A 26,467-nucleotide genomic window follows, 5' to 3' on the forward strand; every position below is an offset into this window, starting at 1 on the left:
CACTACCATCTACTCTAAATATCAATTAATTTCAATCCAGCAGCTCAAAGTATACTAAAAATGTAACACTATCAAAATCCAACACAAAGATCTTCATTTCCTTCCATTGTGGCAGGAAAGCACAGCACTCTCTTTAGGAGATACTGCCTTCTTTAGCTTTAAAATCCATTGCCCTTGTCCATCAGCTACCCTGCTTCCTAAGCCTGGGGTACTACTTCAGAGCCATTGCCTATCTCCCCATCCCATGACTTTGTTTGGACATTTTGCCTTACATAACTTTGCCTGGGTCCCAAAGATAAAACATGTCCTTCTCTGCCTCACTTTCCAGTGAAGCCTTCCCAGTTCTTACAGTACCATTTGTACACCATGACCATTGACTGTCCATCTACCAAACTTCGCTCCTGAAAAGGTGCTGAAATTAACACATATAGGATGGGATCTTAAATAAGTTATGGCAAGGGCTGTGTGGCGTTTGGTCGGGGTACTAACACAGACAGCTGAGGCCCAGAAAGAACTTGTCTATGTAACAGAGAGACTACAATGGACAGTGACATGCTGGTGCTTGCCTCTGTTCCATTCTCTGATTTGGCAGAAAAAATGGCAAGGAGGATGAGGTGAAGCTGTGGGCTTGCCATTTCTTACATCTGGCAGAATATAAAGGAAGAAGAAACACAAATTATATCTGTGCTAAAAAGCCTTTACTTGGATTCTAAGGTGTGGATCTCATAGATAAAATCATTCCCTGAAGCAGAAGAGAACCAGATTAAAGTGAGTAAAATACCTCTTAGGCCTGAGGAAGGAAAATCACATGGCTCATAATTCAGGTTGTGGCTTTAATGACTCTACAAAGTGAATTGTAGTAATTAGAAAATATTTTGTATCTGAACTGTCTGAATTAGGGGACAAACATCTTTTAAACAATGATATGGTGCCCTCTATAAATATTAAGCATTTGTTTGAAATAATGTCCATTACTAAAATCAATTTTGGACTTTGCAAAATTATGCGAAACAGGGAAAATTAGTCTGTCATTACTATGCCCTATTTCCACTTCACCAAGGAGACTGGAGGAGACTTAGTTTAGTGGGGTTTCACGGTAACGGATTATGATGTCAGTCTGAAAGGATGCAGGGCATGTGTCACCTTGTTTGGCACACTGATGACATTCACATGGCAGATAAATTAGGACTAATTTTCAAAGATAATATTTTCAGAAACATTTCTTAGACTCTGCATGTTTTTTGAACACAGTCACAGTCTATCTGGAAGGTTTTAACTCCATATGGTGGCACTGCTTTATCCTTTGAAAAGTTTCCTATTATATAAATCTAAATTTTCTCATATAAAAATCTTAATAAGTAATAGCTAAATAACAATTATAGAAACTAGTTTCTTAATAAAATTTATCCTTTCCTACTTGTCAACATGTGTTACATGTGATCTCTAATTGGCTCTTCAGATGCTCTCAGAAGTTGATCGGGATTATCATTTCCATTCTCGTGAGAAGGAAAATGACATTTATAACTATTGGATCTTTATTGAGAATGAAGAGATTACAGCAGTGTATTTCAGAAAGGCGAGTCTGCAGGATGGTCTAGATCTAGTTTTGGAATGCTAACTCCCTTTGTACTAGTTTTACGTCATTAGGCCTTTCATTGTTGGTTGTGAGTCTAATGTTTCCCATCTAAACAAGGGCAGAATATAATGCCCAGCTTGCACATTTGCTATGAGACTTGAGTTGATGAATGTAGTGCATTCAGTAACAGATATCATGGGAGGTTCTTTCCTCATTCTTTTTTCTTCCAATAGCTACCTTTGAAACATTCTATGAAAAAAATGTCTTCTATGAAATCATTATCACTGTAGCTAAAGGTGACGTCATGATTTAAAGTAATTCATAAAATAAATAATCCTTCACTACCAGTACAATGACTACCATACTTAGTAAAGAGAACTTCACACTCACGCATACTTTAAAGATTATCAGATGCAGCTAAACTTCTGTGACCATGTGTTCTACTTATTCAAGCCTTCTTTTATTAGGAATGACAACTCGTCTTCCCTGTTTACAATTTGAAAACTCTGCAATTGCAGTTCAGTTCTTTACAGAAGGTTTGGGTATGGCAAGGTAATTGATTATTTTGCAATTTCCTACTTTGTTTCCATTACAGACTTTATTATAAAAGATGAGTTCCTAATTTAGCATGCCTATTATTTGTAATTAGAAATAAAATCTTAACAGAAACATTTTTTGCATCCTTATCAGTACAGTAATTCTCAAATGCCCACATGTGGGCAGTGCTGATGTTGCAATTAGCTCAGATTAATCTAGTAATGTCTTATATGTAAATAATAGTGTGTGAGCAGCAAGAGTGATTTTTCCATAATCTGGTACTTCTTGTTGGGCTATGACTTCCATGTGTGTTCTCAAGTTCTCACAACTGCTGGAAAGGATAATTTTCCTTGTTTCAACATGATGTGATCTTGAAAATACGATTATTCAGTTCTACCTGGGAGACCCAACCAAGGCTTCGAAATAAAGTTTCCACTTGATATCATTTAAAATTGAATTATAGAGAGCTAAATGTAGGATTGGGGAAAATATCTTCAGAAAATATTACAAAATGTAGTTAAAGTAGAATTCATAGAAAAAGAACGGCGGCAGTAAAGATAGAACAAAGTGAGAAGATTTTTTTGTCTTGGTGTAGAAAAAGGACTGCAGTGTCATAATTTTTGTCTCCTGATCCTGAGTATGATTGCCATGTGGTTTCATGTTCCTGCAAAATTCATTTACACACTATATGGAAGTTGTTCAATATGCCACTATATGAAGGAAAAAAAACTATGGCTATCTCAAATCAAGTATTCATTTGAGGGCTATCAACCAGTTGCTGGTCGTACTCATTAGCTAAATAAAAGTGGGCATCCTGCATGGAGAAGCATGTGGTTCCCTACTGCACTGCTGAGGCTTCTGAAAGGAGTTGACACTTTCCAAAGCTGCGGAGATCATTTTCAATGGACAATGAGCATTTAGAGGTCACCTTCCTATATTTCACGTAAAACTACATATCAGAGACTCTATGAACAATGGGAGCTGAACTATATTGGTATATGTGAGTACAGCCTTAGGTTCCTGGAACTGCTGTGCTGCCTCACATAACATAGGCACATGGTGGCTTAGTAGAGAGAACGAATTGTTTATGTGACGCCATCCATTACAACAGCCTTTTCATACAGATTCTTTACTACTTTGTCTTGCTAGTCTTGGCTCAAGGCTTAGTTCTCACAACCACCTTATTTTTATGTCATGAATCTTAACACACCAGGGAAAGTATCTACCTAGTCATTAGAACATCATTTCCCTCACTGGCTGACTCTGTGTTAGGTTCCATACAGTCAGGACACTAAACATTTATATATCATTCACCTCCCATGATCCACCAATGAAACATTTACAGTGCTAAACACTGTACTATATGCAGGAAACAGTCATGGTAAATAATGTCAAAGTTTACTAAATTCACAGATAACTGGATTCTCCATTCTGAACTAATATTACATCTCATGGTAGGATTAGAGGCTTTGAAAACAAACAAAATAATGTTCAACAAATATTAAATGATTGAGCAAGAGTTTTTGCTTTAGTCCACAGCATTAGAATTTGTGAGAATACACAAAAAGCAAGATTGTCTTGGACTTCATAAAACTCAACACTATAGGGGAATGGTAAAATTCATGGATAGTTCTAATACTAAATGTATTCATTGATAAAGTAGTTTCTCACAAACATGAGAACATGAGGATCTGAATTCAATACCGACACTCCTCTCTCTCTCTCTCTCTCTCTCTCTCTCTCTCTCTCTCTCTCTCTCTCTCTCTCTCTCTCTCTTTCTGTCTCATACACACACACACGCACATACAGACACACACACACACACACACACACACACACACACACACACACACACACACACACATCAAACAATTGTGGCGGCCCACACTTGTAATCCCAATCCTGGGAGATGAAGAAACAGGCAGACCCTGTTTCTTGATGACGAGTTAGCAGTCTGACTCCAGGCCCTTGAGAGACTGTCTCAAAAACCTCAGATGACTTTCTGTATTGATTCTCTCAGTTCCAAAGGGAAGTTTCCTTGATTAGGAGAAACACTACACTTATCCGTGGGCACAAGGCAAATGGTAATAGAGTGTTTTTAGGGATTCTGCTGATTTAATAAACTGGTGCTTATAAATTGCCTTACAATAACCATTAATTCACAAGTCCTGCCGTGATTAACAAGGCTTCCAGTACCAGGCATGGTTTCTTTTTTGTTGACCAGATCTTACGTCCAACCAGAGAGCTGCTGGTTACCACCAAGGTATATGTGCCACTAACTGCTCCCTTAGGATTATCATGCCAGCTAGTTGCTGATATGGCTCATAAGCATCACAACTAGGTAGAGTGTTGGTTATCACTTCCTCCTTTGGAAGCTTGTGTGGTGCCTTCTGCTAGCATAAAATTTTGTCAAAAGTTACACAGGAAAGTATAACTGGCATGATTAACAAAATGTGAACTAAATAAGGACAACATGAATGGGTATATCAAAATGGCTGGGGAAAAGCTCGGAAAGCCTCAACCCTACACAAAGAACCACAGGGAACCAAGGAAAACTGAAAGAAATAAAGCTGGTCACCCTTAGAGCAAAACACAAGAATTTTTTCTTCAGTGCTAAACAGTCAGTTCTGAAAATATGTGTACAAGTAACATTACATGGACTGAGCAGGTATATTTAAGGATACACATGTACATATGTGTATGCAATAACAATTAGTGTAAAAAGAGGCCATGAATTGAAGAAGAGCATAGGGAGACACATGGTGAGTGTATGAAGGTAAGAAAAGGAAGGTATCCCTGTATTATAATCTCAATTTTTTTATAAATTTTTATTTATTTTTATATATTGTATTATAATCTCAGAATTTTTCAAAACAAGAATAGCTCTTGGGTATAAGAAACTTTTCTGACCATTGGCTAGATCTGGGTAGGGGTTTAAAGTTTACCGCCTGTATTGTCCTTGGCTGGGACCTTAGTTTGAGTGGGACCCCTGGGCCCAAATCTGCCTATCATAATGTTCTACTTGTAGATTTCTAGGACCCTCTGGATCCTTTTATTTTGCTGTTCTCCCATGCGTCTCTCATTTAGAGTCCCAATAGGATGTCCTCCCCTCTGTCCCAGTTTCCTAGTAAGTGAAGGCTTTTGTGGGACCTGCCCCTTGGGCTAGTATGCAGATATAAGTGAGTATATACCATTTGATTCTTCCAGCTTCTGGGTTAACTCACTCATTATGATCATTTCTAGCTCAATCCATTTATCCACAAATTTCGGGAATTCCTTGTTTTTAATAGCTGAGTAGTATTCCATAGTGTATATGTACCACAGTTTCTTTATCCACTCTTCTACTGAGGGACACTTAGGCTGTTTCCATGTTCTGGCTATTATGAATAAGGCTGCTATGAACATGGTTGAACAAATTTTCTTGTTGTGTGCTGTAGCATCTTCTGAGAGGTTAAATAAATCATAGCTGGTTGCACTTTGAATTTTAATCACTATGTTTTTTTTAGAGAGACACACAGACAATTTAGTTGTTTCCTGTCATAAACATTATAGTTGCGACATTAAACTCACCAAATACAGCTATCATTTTAGTTTTTCTAATAATAAATTAGTAAACAACGAAAAAAGAAACTTTTATTGTTCTCACATATATATACACACACACAGACACAACAGACACACACAGACATACATATATACATATGCACACACACACATAAAGGAGACAGAGAGAGAGAGAGAGAGAGAGAGAGAGAGAGAGAGAATTTTGTATGCTGTAACAGAAGTATAAGCACATTTGCATGGAACTATATTAGTAAAAGATTAATTTGCTTTGGGGTATGCTTTGACCTTCTGTCACAACAGGAAATGAATGACTGTTCCATACACTGTGTATAAGAGAAATTTATTGGTGTGTGCATAAGTAATAACAGCATTGATTTAGGAAATAAATGAGAGTGGGGTGAGCTTGCTTCTATGCAATGTTTTCATTTTAAGGTTGAAATTTATTAGCCAATAGCACCCTCAAAACTTTTAATTACCTTCAACATGCTTTACTGTCTTCTCTTGAGCTTTTCTTTTTATTTCTCATTACTGGTGCATAGAAAAAAACACGTAAGAATAATATGAAAGTGTTTGAATCGTTAGAATAAGAGCAGACATAAATAATGTGCTATCTTTAAAATATGCTTCTGCTCATTTTCACCCAAGTCATGAGTTATTTTGATAAAAATACTATAAAATTAAATTTAACTTGCCTCTCATAATGAAAATAGCACTATTTAAACAATTAGAAGGCAAGGAGTCTTGGGGAAGTTCTCCCTCACCTCTTGGCCTTATTTCTCACATTTCTAAATTGAGTTGATTGAATCAAACTAAGAAGTCTCAATCACAAATGACTTCATGGGCTAAGGAGATGTGGTGAAAAGGGAGGGAGTTCATGTTTACTGGTGACAATGAAAAAAATATGGTTATATCTTTATTTTCTATGAGTTTACATAGTAGGTTGTATGATATTTCTATAAACTAGCGCTGAAGCTACTCAATCTATACCCAAATGCTAAGTACAGCTAGAGGCTTCCTTTCTGGAGCCTTCGGGCTATGTAGGTGCTCTCTTAGGCCCCTGATATTGCAGAAATTCTCAGACCCTGCCTTCTTGATGCAACCTTAGTTTTCTTTGCTTTACACACACTAATCTTCGAAGTTAGGTTGCACAATTAAATTAAAGACCACTTTCTGTGAACTTCAAAAATCATATTGTAATCACAGATTGGGTGTTTCCTGTATTTGTCAACCTTCTAGAGAGTTCTGATTTGATTATATGCTGAGAAAATGTGTCCTGAATTCTAAAACAAAGTCAACACTACTAAAGGATTGTAGTTCTGTGGAGTACCATCATGCTATCCAATCAATATGCCTGTTGTTTCCTATGGCTTAATGAATGAGACAAGAACTTTGAATTGAATGGGTCCTTTTATTATGTGCACTCAGGCCATTAAAGTTAGCTTAATAACATTAAATGTCTTGGCTCCTAACAGCTTCCTGTCACTGTGCCTATATCTGCTTTTGGTTTCTAAAGATAAAGATTTTACTTTTATTGTGTTTTATCACCAGTATGCAACAGTCTGGCATCCAATAAGGACTTCAATACATGAGTTTATAATAAATTATTAAAACATAGTCAAATGACTCAATGAATTAATGAAGCAATTAGGAAGAAATTCTCTCTAGGTCCAATGCAGCAACAGCAAAAGTATTAACTATAACTCTGCAGGGTCTACTAAGACATCTTAGGAATGACTATTAAACTAAAGAAAAGCAAGTAGTTTAGAAATACAATATCAGGAAATATTAGTGAAATTTTTATTTCACATCTCTATGGTTATATGGTTTGGTTTGCCTCCATGTAACATCAGCTCATCTTCTGGAAATTTTAAATTTGATATTATGTAATGTACATGCTGTTTAAATAGTCATCTTCTGGAAATTTTAAATTTGATATTATGTAATGTACATGCTGTTTAAATAGTATAAACAATACTTAGGGAAAATGTGCCTGGTATACTGATACATATCTGCAAATCCGGCACTCAACAGGTTGAAACAAGAGGATCTTGGATTTTGTAAGCTTGCATATAACTTCTGTGGCTTTTGGTTCTATTACTAACTCCATTTTCAAAGCTTCTGCAGTCCTGGGCATTTATCACACATGGGCATCAACAAGTTGCTATTCATGGTGTAAAGCAAGCATTTTCACTGTATTCCATGGAAGAAATGAAGAAGTGGTTAGTCCATATTTGGTGGCAATAACGTATTGACAAAAAGATGAAATAGTCAACATGAAAAGAACCTGTTATAATTTTTCATTGTTTACTTTTTCTTAAATGAGCACTGTTCTACAAAGTAATGATTTTTCAAGTAATCTCATTTGACAAATGAAGGACTGGACCTGGTATGTAATGACACTTGTGGAGGTGTCCTGTCATCTGTCTGGCTTCATTCACATACTCATTTTTTTTTTAGTATTACCAATCATGTGTCTGGTCCTATGAGAAGCCTCAAGGACAGTATCCGTGACCAATGTAGAACCTCAGGAAATCCAAAGTGTAGTGGAAACCAAAGAAAAACTATCAGCCAAGCTATAAAAAAGCAAAGCATAGCCTTAAATATAAGTTACACATAGATTGAAAACAGGCAATTTATGTTTAACATGTATAGTATAGTAGCAGAAACCATAATGTGGGGAAGGGCCTTTAAGGGGAAAACAGGATGATGGTGGTGATAAAAATGGGTGAGGTAATAGCAAGAAGAATGCACTACATATATGTATGACATCAAGGAACAAACTTAAGGAAGCAAACGTGGTAAATGGTCTTTTAAAAAGGAAAGGGCAGGGTTTATAGGTGTGGGAGGTTGAAAATAATGGGTGGAGTGTGAGTGATAAGAATGAATTATTTGTAGATATTAAATTGTGACAGAAAAACTTTAATCAATAAACGTAAGTTTTAGTACTTTATACTCCAGGAAAAGTATAAAGTACTCTCCCTCTGGCATCATTATACAATTTTATAACCACAACAGAATATTTTTCAGCCAAATAAGCAATGTAGTATCCATATACATTCCCATAGGAAGTGAGATATCAAGTCTCGCAGTACAGCATTGAAGGCAGGGTACAGAAAAGTGTGTATGCACACTGCCATTGCTGAGCTATGGATGGAACTAATAGAGTCTTGGAGAAACAATGACCTAGAGTAGTGTTTATCCCTTTACAGAACAGAATATTCCATGTGAAAGAAATACTGGATGTCTCAGTACACAAAAGAGAGAGAGGGTTGTTTTCTTTTCTTTTTTTTTTTTTTTTTTTTTTTTGTCTTTTAAGTTTTTCACTTTGACTTTGAATCCAGATATATAAATAAGTATATACTCAAATAATTGAGATCTTCCAAAACTCCAAAACCCTGTGATAGTAGTTGGATTATAAAAAAAATAAATAAATAAATAGGTAATAGGAATATAGAAGAATGTTGAATGAAATACAAAATGATATCAACTTTTATCAATGTTAAGGTTGACATGATTCAGGGAGCCTCTAGTGTTCAGTTGGATTTAGATTCAAACCCCATAGAACGTCCATCTCACAGAGACTGAATCCGTATAGAACGCCTAGTTCTAAACCCTGTGTTGGCTGCCTAGTTGCTGTGAATCAGCAGGAAAGTTAATGCATTTTTCTATGTCTGAATCCATCATAAAAAATACTATACATCTCGTCAAGCAATAGTAAGGATGAATTGGGTCAATATTTGTACCATATTAAAAAAGACACTATATTGATTTTAAAGAATGCTCACTTATATAGCACTTGAAACGTTGGAAATGATAATGGGAACTTACCAATGAGTCTGATCTCTGATAAACATGTAACCAATCGATTAGTTAAGTTGGATCTGTTTTCAAAATGTGTACTGTAGCTCCAGCCTCTGTGAGGTTCTGTGGCTGGGTTTATGTCCCACTGTTCAAGATTTTAAAACAAAAATCACAAATGGCTGGGAACAGATAAGAACAGTATGTTCACACCTGTTTCTGAGTGTGGCCCCCAGTTGTAAATCTGACAAGCTCTTTCTAATTGTTCAGGATCTTATGAATGGGGCTATAGAGGGATGCTGGGTAATACTTCAAAGTTAATCCTTAACTTGTTTCTCAACAGGTTCTCTGACTCTGAGAACACATCACGTTCAAGATTCCAAGATGGGATTTGTGATCAATGCAATCTATTCTATGGCTTATGGCCTCCACAACATGCAGATGTCCTTGTGCCCGGGATATGCAGGGCTCTGTGATGCAATGAAGCCTATTGATGGGCGAAAACTTCTGGATTCCCTGATGAAAACCAACTTTACTGGAGTTTCTGGAGATATGATCCTATTTGATGAAAATGGAGACTCTCCAGGAAGGTATGGTTACAATCCTCATTGTTGACAATAGTGCCTGAATAGTAGTCACGTTCTATCAGAGAGGCTTTCCTTTTTGGGCACTCGGGTTCCTATGTCAGGTGTCACTAAAGCACATATTCCAATGACAGCCTCATTTCTGTGTGGACAAGGAGCACTGATATTAACACTCAGTATGTACTTCTGAATTCATCACCACATTTCAGAGGCATAAGCTTAGAGGAGAGGACCTCAATTTATTATACACAAAGAAAATACATTGTGTCTCTCAGTGCACGTTAATCGGGTTATCGCCAATCTTTGGCAAATATTGTAAGCTGGGCATGGTGGCTCACACCTGTAATCCCAACACTGGGGAGGCAGAGGCAGGAGAATCACTGTGAGTTTGAGGTCAGCCTGGTCTACAAAACGAGTCCAGGACAGCCAATGCTACACAGAGAAACCCTGTCTTGAAAACAACCAAAAACAAACAAAACAAAACAAAAACAAACAAACAAACAAAACACAAAAACAAATGTCGTGAATTGGTGTTCACTTGGAGTCCATCCATACACTGCTAAATTTAGGTATTAAGGTAAAGCGCTAATAATTAGCAGAATTACTTTGCAAGTTTTTGTTCTGACAATGCATCTAGTTTGTTTATACAGTGTTTATACTGAAGTGAACTCATTGACAAACAATAAGAACATAAATATGTATAAAGAATATTCATGCAACCAGATAGAGCCACACAATGAGACCCCATTGGCAAAAGTATGAATAGGCCTAGCATTTAGTATGTATGGTTCAGAACACACACAAGGCTAAATGTTCATTTTGGCCATCCTTCTGGTCTATTTACTCCATGTACTGGTAAGTCATATACTTTATTTTGTTACCCTGTAACAGGAGCACTTTCACCTCATTGAGTTAATGAACTTCCTTTCATTCTAAATTTTCTATTGTTTATTTGGAGATGACTGAAAATTATGGAAGTGGCCAATAATTATAAGCCAGCCTTTAGAGACATCACTAGGTGTTGAAAATTTATCAGAATTCATCTCTCATACTTTAAAGAGTCAGGTTTTACTAAACACTATGTTTTGAATACACAAGGGATAATCAATTAAATTTATAATGAGTTACGGCAAAGATAGGTAACTACTCTTTAAAAACAAAAAAAAAAAAAAACAAACAAATAAATAATCCAAACCGCCTTTTGGTTCCATATTCTTTTTGTAGCAGCAGTTTGTGCCTAACAGCTGTGTTCAAAGAACTGTCTACACACTGTTTGTAGCTAGTCCTGCCAAGAGAATGATATGTGAGTGCCCCCGCAACTTGCAACCCATGTGGCCATACCTTCTGCCAGCAGCTTTGGTTTAGCACATTTCCACATCCTTGAAGTAAGCTGGAGCTGGCCCTGGATACAGCTCTCAGTGTTGCACAAGCATCACAGCCAAGTGGCAGGCAGCTAGCTCCAGGTCACATGGCCAAACGAAAACCTGGATATTTCCTATATTCTAGAGACTTAAAGGGTTTTAGACCAGCCCAGGCATTTTCAAAAATAACCGGCTTTTTATTATTTTCTACCTTGTGAGTCTTCTGTACGTCCACCACCATGGGGAAATAGAAACATTTTCTTAGTACCAAAGGAAACGTTATATGTGCTGTACAGCCTAAGTCTAAACGCTGAATCCTGGGGATGGATTTATTGTTCTTGTGTAAATAACTACAACACCAGTGTTACTCTGGGCCGTGTTAATAGATTGATGGGGGGCAGTGTCACCAGCTCAAGAGCTTTTTTGTCCTGCGTCCAAGACAGATCTACACACCCAATGAGAAGGAAATGTCTCTGCTGGCTCAGCTCCAACACAGTGTGAAACATTAATATATTAGGCAAAACATCACTGCTTCATTCACAGGCCCTCTAAAAGTTTGTGATAGAGGTACTTTGGGGACACGGCTTCTTCACCCATTTTCAAATCTATTCACGATTGATTAAATTATAGATAATTCTAAAATAATAGCATGCATATTATTTTGCAAACAAATGCTGTGAATTGGTGTTCACTTGGAGTCCATCCATGCACTGCTAAATTTAGGTATTAAATTAAAACATTAATAATTAGCAGAATTACTTTGCAACTTTTTGTTTTGACAATGCATCTACGTTTGTGTATACAGTGTTTTTACTGAACTCATTGACCAAAAAATGATAATATAAATTTGTATATAAAATTTGCATTCAACCAAGTAGGGCAACAAAATGAGACCCCCCCCATCTGCAAAACTATAAATATAACTAACATTTACCAAGTGTGTGTGGTTCAGAACACTCACTAAGCTAAATGCTCAGTATTTTAAATCATATGAAGTTAGGAATATTTTTATTCTCCTTTCTAGCTATAGGAAATAAAGTTTGCAAAGGGTAAATGTGGGATAGGGTAATGTCTCGGTGGTACAAAACTTAAGCTAATATGAGGAACTGGGGTCAAATTGCCAGAGCCCACATAAAGATTAGCATGGTAAGATTTATCAGTAACTGCAACAGTTCTACTGTGAGAAGTGGAGAGAGAAGAATCCCTGAGAAGCCTATAGGCCATCCAACCTGAAATAAACAGAAAGGGTGAGATGAAATTGTCTCAAACACAGGTAAAGTTAATAATGTCAAAAGATGCCAAGGATGGACACCCAACACTATAATTGTTCTTCTAACCTCCACATGTGCAACTTGGCATGCATTTGCCTTCACTATCATATGTGCATGCACACACACACTCACACACATGCACGCAAAAACACACACTAAAACACAAACCCAAGCACACATTCACACACATATACACACACAAATACACTCACACACATACAAAAACACACACACAAACACTCATACACACACACACACAGACACACACACACACACACACACACACACACCTCACTGATGCAAGGCCATAGTCTAGAAAAGGAGTCTGAAGGTTTTAAGTGTCCCAGGCTTCACCATCTTACCTTATACATAAGCCTTACAATCCACCAGATCCAAGTAGAAAAATCATATTTTATGAAAAATGTATTTGGAGGAATTATATTAGGTTTTGTGGATTAAGGAAATTCCCAGCTGAGAAAGGAACAAAAGGAGATTGAGTTAGTGGAGGATACTGATAAATCAGCAGGGTCCTAGAGGATCCTAGACAGAGAAAGGAAGATATTGATGTGTTAATAATGGTTCACAGTGCTGTGATTGTATGCCTGACAGGAGGTAACTTAGAGAAGAACAGATTTATTTCCACTCTTGATTTGAGGGTTCAGTCCACCGTGGTAGGGAATGTGTGCTGCAGGAACCAAATTGCAGCTGTGGCAAAAGGAACATGAAGTTCCACCTGGACCACAGCTGTAATCGCCTCGGTTTAATCACTTGACTAAAACAGAGAAAGTGAGTCCTATGGACACACTTGCCTGAGTACAATACCCAAGAGCCTCTCTTTGTTCAGGTAGTCATAAAATAGCTTTCCATTACCATATCTTGGTGCTATCATTACTATATCCTGATGCTACTAATGGGTGAGGTCCTGCCTCTAGTACACCTTTTCTAGTGCAAAAGTCTTTGGATTTTCTTTAGTGGGATATAAAATTTAAAGTCACTTGACCCAAGCCCACTTTGTTCATCAAGCCTGCCACTTTGACTATACATGCATGCACTTCCTCACTAAACTACATGATTTTTATAGCTTTCTGCTCCCTTTCATTGTAAATACAATTAGGAACAGAGACTAGTCAGCCCAAAGATTTGATGTTACATTGTGCAGGCTCGTCTCGCAATTCTGGCAATTTAGTGGAATCCTTCATCACCCCCGATTCTTCTTTCCTTTCTCCAAACAACTGAGTTCATTACTTTGAAATTCATCCTAATTCAATTATGCAGAACACAGCCCAGTTCTATGCCAGCATTTAATTCAAATGGCTAGTATCCCATCTCTGGACAACCTTGTTTCCCTTTAAAAAGTTATTTTCATAGCTTTACCATTCACATTTCTGTTTGCACTGTTATCTTAGAAAATCCCTCCAGAATGCCTCATTTTTCTCTGCTTATAGGACTCTAGGTGTCCACTTCTGCACAGATCCCAACCTTTCCACATTCCTCTCAGAAACCACCTCCCAATGCTTAAGAACCAGGTCAGGTGGTCATGGTAATGAGCCTGCTTCTCAGTACCAATTTTCTGTGTTAGTGTGTTTTCTGATAACTATGACAAAAATACTTGACAAACATAAAAGAAAATGGATTTATTTTGACCACACTTTGAGGGCGCAATCCATCATGATTGACAGAGCAGGGGAGTCATAATATCTCGTAGTTGTGGTTATAGGAATATAAGGCTTCTTGATCATGGAGCAGAGGGAGGATGAGATGTGGGATCAGTATGAGAACCTCAAGATTGTTCCCCTAGCAACCCTGTGCTCCAGCTCACTCTTACCTCCTGGAGGGTCCACAACTCCCAAAACATCTCCACCACCTGGGACCAAGTAGTCAAACTCATGAGCATATGAGGATATTTTCATTAAAATCATAAGATACAAAAATCAATTCTGACTCATCCTTTAGAATTATTTAAGAAAACTCTTTGGTCATTGTTTTAAACATTATTTTTGTGATAGTACTATTCAACTATAATACATTAAGTTAAATAATTGATCTAGCTCTGTTTTAGACTCCAGAATTTTTGACTATACAAAAGTTTACATTAATATTATGTCTCAATGTGCTGTGCAACAGCCATCCTTAATTAACACATCAATATTTCTATGCCAGAGCATATGAACATCCACACTGTGCTCTATTAATGGACTATAAATAACTCCATAACTGTCAGATTTATCCTGAGATAATTATAGATAGGTTTGTGTTTTGCTACCAAGTGAGTTATAACAAGCGTTATGATTTTCAGAGTTCTATGGATTTCAAAATTGCACATAAGAAGTGAGAACATTTACCCTTTACTACTAGTGATCTAGGTCATGAGCTAGAATAATAGGATTCACAAGCCAAGTTGAGTCTGCAGTATAAAGTTTTGGAGTACATAGTAACATTCAACTGATGATACCCTCATCTGCAAACATACTGTAGGTATTAATAGAACTGAGTGGTTAGAGACCATTTCAAGGACTAAGACATTTGCTGTCTAGTCTGAGCACCAAAACTTGGCTGGGAAACTCTAACAGAAAGCTAATCTTAAGCACTTTGCCTACAAAATGTCCTTGCTTCTGCCACAGACAGAATTCTGCCTAAAAATGGGCAAGGTTGAACACAGGCAGAGTCAACAGCTAAACTCTACCAAGACAGGGTAAGGACATCCCCAACAGTTCCACACTCACAAACGTCTGTCAGCTATATTGGGACAGAAGGCTGGAGACAATTCTCCAACAATACAGAGAGTTTTAGGTGACTGTTCAAGCAGGAAGCTCTCTTCTTCTTCTTCTTCTTCTTCTTCTTCTTCTTCTTCTTCTTCTTCTTCTTCTTCTTCTTCTTTTTCTTCTTCTTCTTCTTTTTCTTCTTCTTCTTCTTCTTTCTTTCTTTCTTTCTTCTTTCTTCTTCTTCTTCTTCTTTCTTCTTCTTCTTCTTCTTCTTCTTCTTCTTCTTCTTCTTCTTCTTCTTCTTCTTCTTCTTCTTCTTCTTTTTCTTCTTCTTCTTCTTCCTCCTCCTCTTCTCATTTTGGAAGCTGCTAAGCTGCATTCTGGTTCACTCAAGTAATTAAGTTTCATTCCTTCTCAAGTCTCTGATGGAGTTGAAGACCAGATACTTTAGTCTTACATTAACCTTAGCTGTTTAAGGGATACGATGTTTTTAGGTCTAGATAGAGGTTTTAAGTGAACAAAGATGATTCTCTGAGATATTGATTTTCATTCAGAATTTTAGACTCACCAAGATAGGAAAGATGTTATCTACAAATACAATTAGCCAAAATACCATAAATGTAACATTCAGGTAATCCATGATTGTTTCGTGGTTCTTCTTGTTGTATGTATTTTTTATTTACATGTAATGATATAAATGTATATGGCAAAAATAAATAAAATCATTAAAAAATGATGACCAATTTTTTAAAAAGAGGTTTGCCTGCTGCCTGGGTTGATCATGACTGCACAAATAACATGTATAACATATGATAAACTAAATAAAATGTATTATTTAAAGCAAAATTCAACAATAAACAATGGAGTGAATGAGTATGGGAATGTAGGGTATTGGGAAATAAGCATATAAAGGAAGGGAATATAAATTATACAAGGGCAATGTTCTTATAATTTACATTAAGTGACTAAATATTGACTTTACGCAGAATAAAAAGGCATTTGGTGATCCCTTAAGCAACCATTGAGAATTTTAAGATGAAAGGAAGATATATAAAGGCAAGGAAGGGATTTAGAAAATATTCACCTGAAATAAGACATGAGAATTAGAAATGGAAGGATAAGAACACATGAGGTAAGAAAAGAAAAAGAACAATAGTAATTTCTGAAAATTGTGTCTACCTAAATAATTCTTAATATATGCTACTTAGAACAATGGACAAAAAATAAGCAGATGTACTATGTAAATATTGCTATTTTCCTGGGTAGGGTAGAAATGTGAATCTTAGTAAAGAGGTAAAGAGATAGTCCTTAGGTTGTATAATCATCTATTTCTATATTACAATTGAAATAGTTTAATCTGCATAGCAAGAGTGCCATTATTATTAACATTATATTAAGTTTTTGGTCAAACTTACTTTCTGGTCTCCCCTTAAGCTGTGATTTACTCAACCTCAATGACACAAATTATTATTGTATGTTTTCAAGGAAGGAGAGACACAACTCAGCTGTAACAAAGACTGGGTTTGATTTCCCCCACATGATGGCTCACAACCATGCGTAACACAAACCCCAAGGCATCTAACACACTCATCTGGCCTCTGTGACATCAGGCAGATATGTGATGCACAGACAGACAAGCAGATAACATGTGTGCGTGTGTGTGTGTGTGTGTGTGTGTGTGTGTGTGTGTGTGTGTGTGTGTTAAAGAAGAAAGAAAACCACTGCTCTATCTTGAGCTGAAAGTATGTTATCCCATGGCCAACTTGGTATACACTTAATAATCACATGCATATTAAGAAACTATGCACAGTTTTGCCCTCAAGTGATTGTTCAGTTCCCACTCATTGCTGAAGATCCCTTTCCAAGGAAGCTTGCTGTAAATTGCAGAATTCTGTACACTAGGAAACGCTTTTGTTTCTAGAACAGACCTACTCTGGTTTCTATCGAGAGCATAAACGGACTTGTTGGAATACATTTTTGTAATTTATATGTTCACGTTACATCTAGATCATAGCCCCCTCTCTCCTCTCTTCCTGGACCCTCCCCCTACCTTCTTCCCCCATCCTCATTCCCTTTGTCCTCAGAAAAAAAGATCCCCCCTACCATCCCACCCTAGCACATCAAGTCCCATCTAGATTGAGCTCTCCTCCTTGTCCATTGAGAAGGACAAGGCAGCCCAGTTAGTGTGAATTGCTTGAAAGCAGGCAACAGAGTCCATGTAATAGACTCAACCCTTGACACCATTAGAGAAACTCAGCTCTGTTTACAGACAGGAGTTTCTGTTAAGCATTCTCTGAGAGCCACAGCACCCACCCCCATGCCCCTACTGCCCTGAGCAGCTGATGGAATCATATGCTGAGACTCACAGCCAAGCTTTTGGAGAAGTCCTGTGGAAAAACACGAAGGAAGGGTAGAAGGACATGGAGGGAGACAAGAACATGTGAATACTTTCTAAGCTTTTTTTCCCTTTGGTATTGAACAATATATAAATTTGATTATAATTTTCTTTATTAAAATGTTCTTAAGCACACTTCCTGTAAACAGTTGGAAAGAGACAACTGTGAAGGAAGAAGTTTTTCATAGAATGATACAGTATTCAAGAAGCTAAGTAAGAGGAAGGTGGATGGATGAGAGAGTAGGGGGAAGAAAAAGAAAAAGAGAAATCAGAATTGCAGTAATAAAGTCTCTCTAGCAGAGTCTTATCATTTATATAACACATTAATATTTGTTTGTAATACTATTTTGTAACTGAAATCGTCACCAAATACATAAAAAGAAATGCAGAATTATTTACTAACCCTTTTAGAAAATTAAGCATCTCCTAGATTAAATAATGGGTAAATACTACAGGAAGGCAGTAAATTTTTAATTTTTACCTAAAATTTCAATAAGGATACTTTTGAGACTCAAATGTTTTTCATTTTCTAGGAAGAATAAAATATACATTTACCCTGTGAGTGTTGCTTGATGTCTCATTTCTATTCACAAAGAATGTGGAATATCTTTGCTAGGAGAATTATTTATATCTGCCTCAATCTTCATTGGGTGCACAGCTACTGAAAGATATGATGGTGGTACTACCTATTTAGGGATAAACAATTACTGATAGAACCATGGTGGTGGTGGTGGTGATTTTGTAGGTAACAACAAAAACACCAACAACAACAAAAAGAAGAAGACCAATTCTAAAGATAAGACTAAGTTTCTGGTTAATTCTATCAGTTTGATGAATTACCCCAAAATTAAGAATTTAAATTTCTTTAAGTCACTTTGTGTCGGAACGACATGTGTTTTTCTCTAAAGTTTTTATGTTTGTCTTTGACCTTGTGACACCTCACCTTTTAGGGCTTATTTCACAGAAAACTAAGGTCATTGGAGAGACACCGTGACTAATCTGAAGAGAGAAGGAATAGCATGCTTAAAGTATACTTTAAGAAAGCTTGCTTAGGGTCCTGGCTCTGATGTCTGTGTCCCAACAATTAATCTCAATGAGCTTCAGTTCCATTATCTATAAAAATTAATAACTTAGTCAAGACAGTTCTGGCACTAAAAATCTGAATAAATGTTACTGTAGCTCATTTTAGTGAGCAAAGAGTATCTTTACATCACATCAAATCATCAGCAGTAAAGAAAGAAGTTTCCAGATATTGACATTTCTTTCAGACTATGAAGTTCAAATGTATTTGCTTGCAAAAAGGCATGTTTTAAGAGTAAGAAGCCCTTGTGTTTGAAATAGCCAGTGACATATTGCATAAATGATTTCTCTCCATCCTAATTCCTCAAGTCATTGCATATTTAGTACAAACAGGTCAACTCTGAGAGCAAGGAAGAAGTATCTCTAGAGTTTAGAATTTTGAAAGGAAATTTGGAAAGTTACTCAAAATAAATTGATGGCAAATAAAAAGAAATACAAGAGAACCCAAAAGTTACTGACCAGCCAACAAAGTATTAGCATACAAATGTAAATTTTAATCAGCAGCAAATAGATGATGGAATTATTTTACAATGTCATTTCAGTAAGTTGATGTAAAATTCATTCCTTGTGTTTTTACATAGAGCTTGGATTGAATATGTCAATTTCATTGGCATGGTTATAAATCTAAAAATGGTTTCATCTGTATCCATTTTCAAATAACTAAACATGTTGAGCATTGGAAGTTAGAGAGAAATTTCTTCTATTTAATTCACAAGCTTTCTGTAGCTTTATTTAAAAAATGAAATAAAAACAATGAGACTGAGACATTTTTAAGAATCTGCGCTCTTCCAGCTTTCCAACAAAAGAACACTTTAGTTGTGTATACCAAGTGAAATAATAAGAAAAGTATGAATAGCCATCATGATGTTTCATAAAACAAATTTTAATGTGATTGAAGGATGTTTTTAAAATTACTCTTGTATTCCCTAACACCCAAAATGAAGTTCAAAGAATAAGCAGATTCACAGTGAATTATCATGTCACTAGAACATAGTTAAACACATCCCTGGCTTCTTCTAGGAAACCAGCAGAAGACCATGGTTAAAATTCCTAACATTATTTCAAAACTGTGTTTCATCCTTCCTGAGATCCAGCTACTTTCTCACATGGGACTGTTTTCTATTTCAGGTATAAGCATGAATCTAAAGTAAACATGAAATGGGCAGGATTTTCTTATTACAAACATAGCATTGCAGAATTACAGTGTGGTTTACACAGAAGTTAATGTCTTTGAAACAATGAAACTATTGCCTTTGAATATATTAGTATGTGTGATCTTAGATGAATAATTATTATATTCTTGTTTCTAAGGTATGAAATAATGAATTTCAAGGAAATGGGAAAAGATTATTTTGATTACATCAATGTCGGAAGTTGGGACAATGGGGAATTGAAAATGGATGATGAGGAAGTGTGGTCCAAGAAAAACAGCATCATCAGATCTGTATGCAGCGAACCCTGTGAGAAAGGCCAGATTAAGGTAAAACAGAATCTACATTTCTTTGTTCCAAATTTAGCAGTGTTAATTCTCATTGGAGATGTCTTCTTTATTCGGCACGTGTTTGGCTCTTTACATGTAAGCTTATACTGGCAGAAAATGAGTTTATTTACTGTATTCTGGTCAATTGTTTAGGAAAGGTAGAATTCAACCGACAATAGTGTGAGTCAGTGATCTGAGCTCCTTGATGTAACTGAAGAGTCATGTTTAGCCTGCTCATTCTTTCTCCATATGAATGTATCTAAACTTAAAGATTATGGTTCCTGGGGATGAATAGTTTAGAGCTGGAAAACATATTTTAAAATTGCTGTTAAAACATCTTAATGTATACCACTCAGATCTAGGCAACGGACACGACATTCTCCACAGTTGAGTGGAGAGCGAGGAATGACTCTCATACAAACTCTGGTGCCCCATATTTTACCATGTCCCCTTGATGGGGAGGCCCGGTGGCACTCAGAGGAAGGATAGCAGGCTAGCAAGATGAGACATGATAGCCTATGATCATATAGAGGGGGAGGAGGTCCCCCTTGGTCACAGACAGAGGGGAGGGGAATAGGGTGAAAGCAGAAGGGAGGGAAGAACAGGAAGATACAAGGGATGGGATAACAATTGAGATGTAATCTGAATAAACTAATTAAATAATAAAAAATCTCAATATAATAGTCCATTAAGATCAATAGGGAAAAATAAATGAGAAAAAATATATGCAGGATAAGCAATATTATGATAGTGTGATGCCTTCATTAAAAGAAAAAGTCAGAAGAGATAGAGAAAGAAAAAGTGGTTCTTCCATTATTTCAAGCATCAGATCATAAAACTAGGTGTGATTTCAAGGAGAGATCATGTGTGTATGACAAGCAACAATATGGACGTTGCAGAAGTGACAGATAGAGCACTCTAATGACACTGAGTAAGCCAGAGTACATAGATGCTTGGTATAAGTTTTTACTATGAAATAAAACATCAAAATAACAGGCAATAGCCAATTTAATAGAGACTTTTCAATATTATACTAAATAATCAACCTGTATATTATGACACAGAAGTAGTAGTATAATATTAACTAAAATAATGACACATGTTGGCGACAGTAGATATTAGTAAGTGGATTAATGAAAGATGAAACAAGAAGGAAGAGTTAAAATACAGGATGCTGATTGTGTTGGCAGGGAAGAGAAAAATGAGGGCCAAGATAAGCAGATGTGACATTGGAGAAAAATTTGTACAGGTTCAAGAACTCATTTCTGACAGATGATTAAATATCTGGTCATGGAAGAAAAACAAGTATAAGACAGTTAACTGCGACTCCAATGTCCTAGCAACTAAGAATACCATTGTCATAAATGAAAGAAAAAGGAAGACCTGAGAATAGAGCTTCTTCACAGAACACCTCGCTAACTAGGTATAATTCCCAGGGTTCACATTGTGGAAGTAAGAACAAACTCTCATAATCTATGCTGTGTTTACAAGCACACACACCTACACACACACACACACACACACACACACACACACACACACACACACACGAGAGAGAGAGAGAGAGAGAGAGAGAGAGAGAGAGAGAGAGAGAGAGAGAGAGAGAGAGAGAGAGAGACAGAGAGAGACAGAGACAGAAACAGAGACAGTGACAGAGACAGAGACAGAGACAGAGAGACAGAGAAAGACAGAGAGAGAGAGAGAGAGAGAGAGAGAGAGAGAGAGAGAGAGATCAAAAAGAAATGTGGTTTTAGATTAAAGTAGATGGATTAGTTTCAAGAATTGTTGCTTTTTGATATAGCAAGCCAATGATAATTCATTTAGAAAAGGAGGAAATAAGCTCAAAGATCCAGATTTAGGAATAAACTTGCTAGATCTTAAATAATACACTTTGAATAGATTCAAAATGGCCAAACTGAAAAAAAACAATTGCCAAACTGAAAGCTTAAATAAAAAATAATAATGTGGAGCAAACATAAGCCTCCACTAATACCTGCTTTGAAAGTATGAAGAAGGGAGAAGTTGAGGAGAGCTAACTCAGAAAGGGAAACACCAGATACATGCTGTTAGGCAACATAGTGATCAGCAGAAGACGGGCCAAGAAAAGTAAGACAGACATGAAAACTGGTAATCAGCATTTCCTTGGTTCTTCTGGGACAGAAGACAGGCAAATGAATGGAATACAGAAATACAGAGCATATGAGGAAAAGCAAGTAAGAGACAATTTGCTACTCTGAGAACATTAGTTTTAAGATTAGCATGGTTTGTCCAGAAAATAAAAAAAAAATGAAAAAGAAATAAAAACACATAATTAAGAAAACAAGAAAGCTAGTTATTGAAACATAATGTCCTGGGAGAAGAAAAATGATACTGAAATAATTTGATTGTTCACCAAATAAGCATTACTATTTCAGGCATGCAAAATACTTGAAAAAGTTTCCTTGGATCTTTTCAATCAACCTTACATTTTCTCAAACTTACAACACTTTTCAGATGTTAGATGCAAGATGGTTTTAACATCAGTATGCAGGTGCTCGGCCAGGAGACTAAGAGATGTTGGGAAACTAAGAGTAGGTTTAAGAAACACAAAACCAACAAAAAGAAGAAGAATTTTAACACCTGGCAAATGGCTTAACAGCTTGTGGAATTTCTAAAAATATCTGTATCTACTGTTGTGACATACGATGAAAGTCGAAACTATGATCTGAAAGCTAAATCTGACCCACTGCTTGTCTTTAAACAAATTCTATTGAAATACAACCAACTTTCATTTTAGTCTTTAGCACGCTATCTTACACTTTATCAGCACAGTTAGGTAGATTAGGTATGACAACAACTATATGCTCCAAAGGTTAAATATGTACTATAAGACAGAAAGGTTTCTGAACTATTGGTACACTGTAACAGAAACATTATTCATCTTGGCAAACCACCCTGTAACTAAAACCTTCATGTAAAAGCCTTTGCGGATTCATCTAGGGTGTCAACTTTTCCTAGTTTTGAATGCTACCTATAGAAGAATGCAACTCAATTACTGTGGGAGGCACCTGGATTTATGACAATTCATGAGATTATGGTTTGAGCACATACTTTCAAAATCCTTGAATAGCTGAGTAAAGATATTTCTCGGCATGTATTTCTACCATGTTGAATAGGATACAACTTATGTAATGGTTGAGTTTGATTCCCTGTCACCAGTGCCTTTTTTTTTTTTTAAATGGCATTCATTGTTTTATTTCTGCTAGCAGGCGTGGGCTGCGTGTGGTGGTGGGTGTGATGGGCTCAGCGCAGGTGTGGATGGTGGAGGAGCTGATGACTTGGTGGCTGGAAGGCAAACAAGATGGTTAGATAAGTTTCTGGGAAGTCCTGGGAAAAGAACTCATGACACGTTATAGTTAAGCCACCAATAAGATGGAGAAACTCTTGAAAAATCTAGCTCCCCATCACTGTTGATGGCCAGCTTCTTCATCATGTGGTCAAGTACTTCAGGGTCTTTCCAGTTCTTTGTGAAGGCACCCAGCTCTGTGGTCATGGAGGCAAGGAACTCAGTTTTGGAGAGTTGACAGCTGTTCCCACCCTTCCCATTGTACTTTTGGAAAACAGCAATCAGGGACTCAATGCATCGCTCAGTCTCTGTAGGCTTGGACATTTTTGCCAAGTTGAGGAGCGAATGAGGTCAGGCTGCAACTGAGGGTGACGGCCACTGGGAGAGGAGTAGCCCTGTCACCATGGTCTTAACATTGGTTATATACTTACATTTGCTTGCTCATTTTTACATTGTTTTCCGTGTAAATATCATTCTCATTCTTCTTAGTATACTTTTGACATTATTATTAATTATTATGACTCAAGGTTGGAATTGAGACCTTCATTCATAATAACCTCTCTTGGAATTATCCTGAGATTTATAATCTTGGTTTTCAATGGAGGCTTGGCATCTTTTCAGTGGCAGTGAAAACACCTTTACTTCCAGTATGTTCACAGCTGGAACTGCCAGGAGAGTGCACTGCCATTTGTAATAAGTAATGAATGTGAATCAAAACAGATCATGTGAAAAAGTTAAACCAAACTGGTTTTAAGGTGCCTCACATCTGACCATGTCCCCTGGAGGGGGAGGCCTGGTGGCACTCAGAGGAAGGACAGCAGGTTGCCAAGAAGAGACTTGATACCCTATGAGCATATACAGGGGGAGGCAATCCCCCTCAGGAACAGTCATAGGGGAGGGGAATAAGGGGAAAAGGGGAGGGAGGAAAGAATGGGAGGATACAAGGGATGGGATAACCATTGAGATGTAACAAGAATAAATTAATAATAAAAAAATTTTTTAAAAGATTGAATAAAATCTATCAAGGTATCATAATTCAAAGAGACTTATTTTGGAATTAATCTTGGAGAAGTGATTGGCAACATACTGACATTCATTAGAAACAGAGAATGAAGCATGGATTGCCAGCCTCTTCCAAGGGTGAAAAACACAGTTTTTGTAAACTTGCCAATCCTTGTAAAGATCAGTATTATAAATAAGCCCACTTTTAATACGTAACCTAACAATTGTCTAAGGGTAGTTCTGATGATGCTGAAAATTAAATTCTCCATTCATAGGTATATTTATATATTTTATTAATAAAAATAGGTCAAGGTTTATAGCCTTACATTTTATCAATTGCTGATTATTTATCCCAAGGAAACTCTGTGAAATGAAACATGTTTGTTTAAGATATATCCGATTTAGTTTCTGTGCAGCAACACTAATTAGAATGGTAAATATTCCCCACAGGTGATCCGGAAGGGAGAAGTCAGCTGCTGTTGGACCTGCACACCTTGTAAAGACAATGAGTATGTGTTTGATGAGTACACCTGCAAGGCGTGCCAGCTGGGGTCCTGGCCCACTGATGATCTGACAGGTATGTGAATCACAGTGTCAGCACAATCCTCTGACATCACCTGAGAAATGATGTTAGCCATGACAAGGAAAGGCTCATACACACCCTCATGTATTTTGCACTAAGGATAGTCTTACTCAGGGGACAAAGCATTTCTTTGGAAACAGATGCCTTCCCAAACCCTGATTAATCATGGAAAATTTTTGGTTTCAGGGAAGTTGTGCCTGATTTCTATCCTCACCCTCAAGAGTTCCCTAGGCTGTCTATTGTGCATGCTCAGCCCATCCTCAGAACATCTTATGAGTTCCTATGTAGACTGTGAGCTTCCAGTTCAGAGAATGAAATATGTCACAAATCCAAGAAGAAAAAGGGTTTTTGTTTGTTTTGTTTTGTTTTTTGTTTTTGTTTTTGTTTTTCACTAAAGTTGTATCTTTTTCTTAATGATTTTTCCTTTTGGAAACCTGAAGTTTCCCTTTAAGCAATGCTGTTCTTAAGTAATGCTGACAAAGGCAAGACAGACCTGCCCTTGTTTGCTTGCTTGTTTGCTTGTTTTTTTTTTGTTTGTTTGTTTTGTTTGTTTTTTTCCTTTAAATTCAGTTTAGTTTAGGGTCTTTATGTCAAAGGCTACTCGTATATTCCATAGTGTTCATTCTGTAACTCACATTCATTAAGCCCCACAAACTTCCTTCCAACTCATTGTCAATTTATTAAATGCATATATTTGCCTAAAAGTGAAATAAATACACATGAATTGATATTATCCCTCTGTCTTAAAGAAACTCACAATTAATTGCTAACGGAAAAATACATAAACATGACAAATATAATGACTGAAATGAAGATAATCTTATTAAGCACGTAACACAAATGTTGCCTGTTTATTATACTGCTGGATTGTAGGCTTTATACAAACATAAAATCTTATACTCATGGAAGATATGTAGAAGCAACACTGTCCAGAAGAGCAGACAAGGCTAATGAGAGGGGGAAGAGGAAGAAAAAGGATAGTTAGTTAGGGCAGATATGGAATATGTTCGAAGCACATTATATATTTGTTTGCAAATGGTCTTCTGTGTCCTACTATTTTAAAAAATGAGGCAAATAAACCCAGGACTTGTGGGAGAGCACTAACAAGGGATATGTTTAGTGGTCCCAGGTTTAAGATGGAGTTTTAGCACAGGACTTTTAGAAGATAGATCATAAGATCATCAGAGTTAATATGTTTCTCATTCATGG

The 26,467-nt window shown here is 36.8% G+C and overlaps 1 protein-coding gene across 1 annotated transcript in view; it reads left to right on the forward strand.

Annotated features, from left to right (window-relative positions):
• Window positions 1–26,467, forward strand: part of Grm5 (glutamate metabotropic receptor 5) — a 421,703-nt gene that overhangs the window by 316,199 nt on the left and 79,037 nt on the right. The window contains 3 exon segments of the mRNA XM_051148879.1: window positions 9,819–10,065; window positions 20,180–20,348; window positions 25,126–25,252. Coding sequence (XP_051004836.1) covers window positions 9,819–10,065; window positions 20,180–20,348; window positions 25,126–25,252 — 543 coding nt within the window.

This window comes from Acomys russatus, chromosome 7 (assembly GCF_903995435.1).
Source record: "Acomys russatus chromosome 7, mAcoRus1.1, whole genome shotgun sequence".
Taxonomy (NCBI): Eukaryota; Metazoa; Chordata; class Mammalia; order Rodentia; family Muridae; genus Acomys; species Acomys russatus.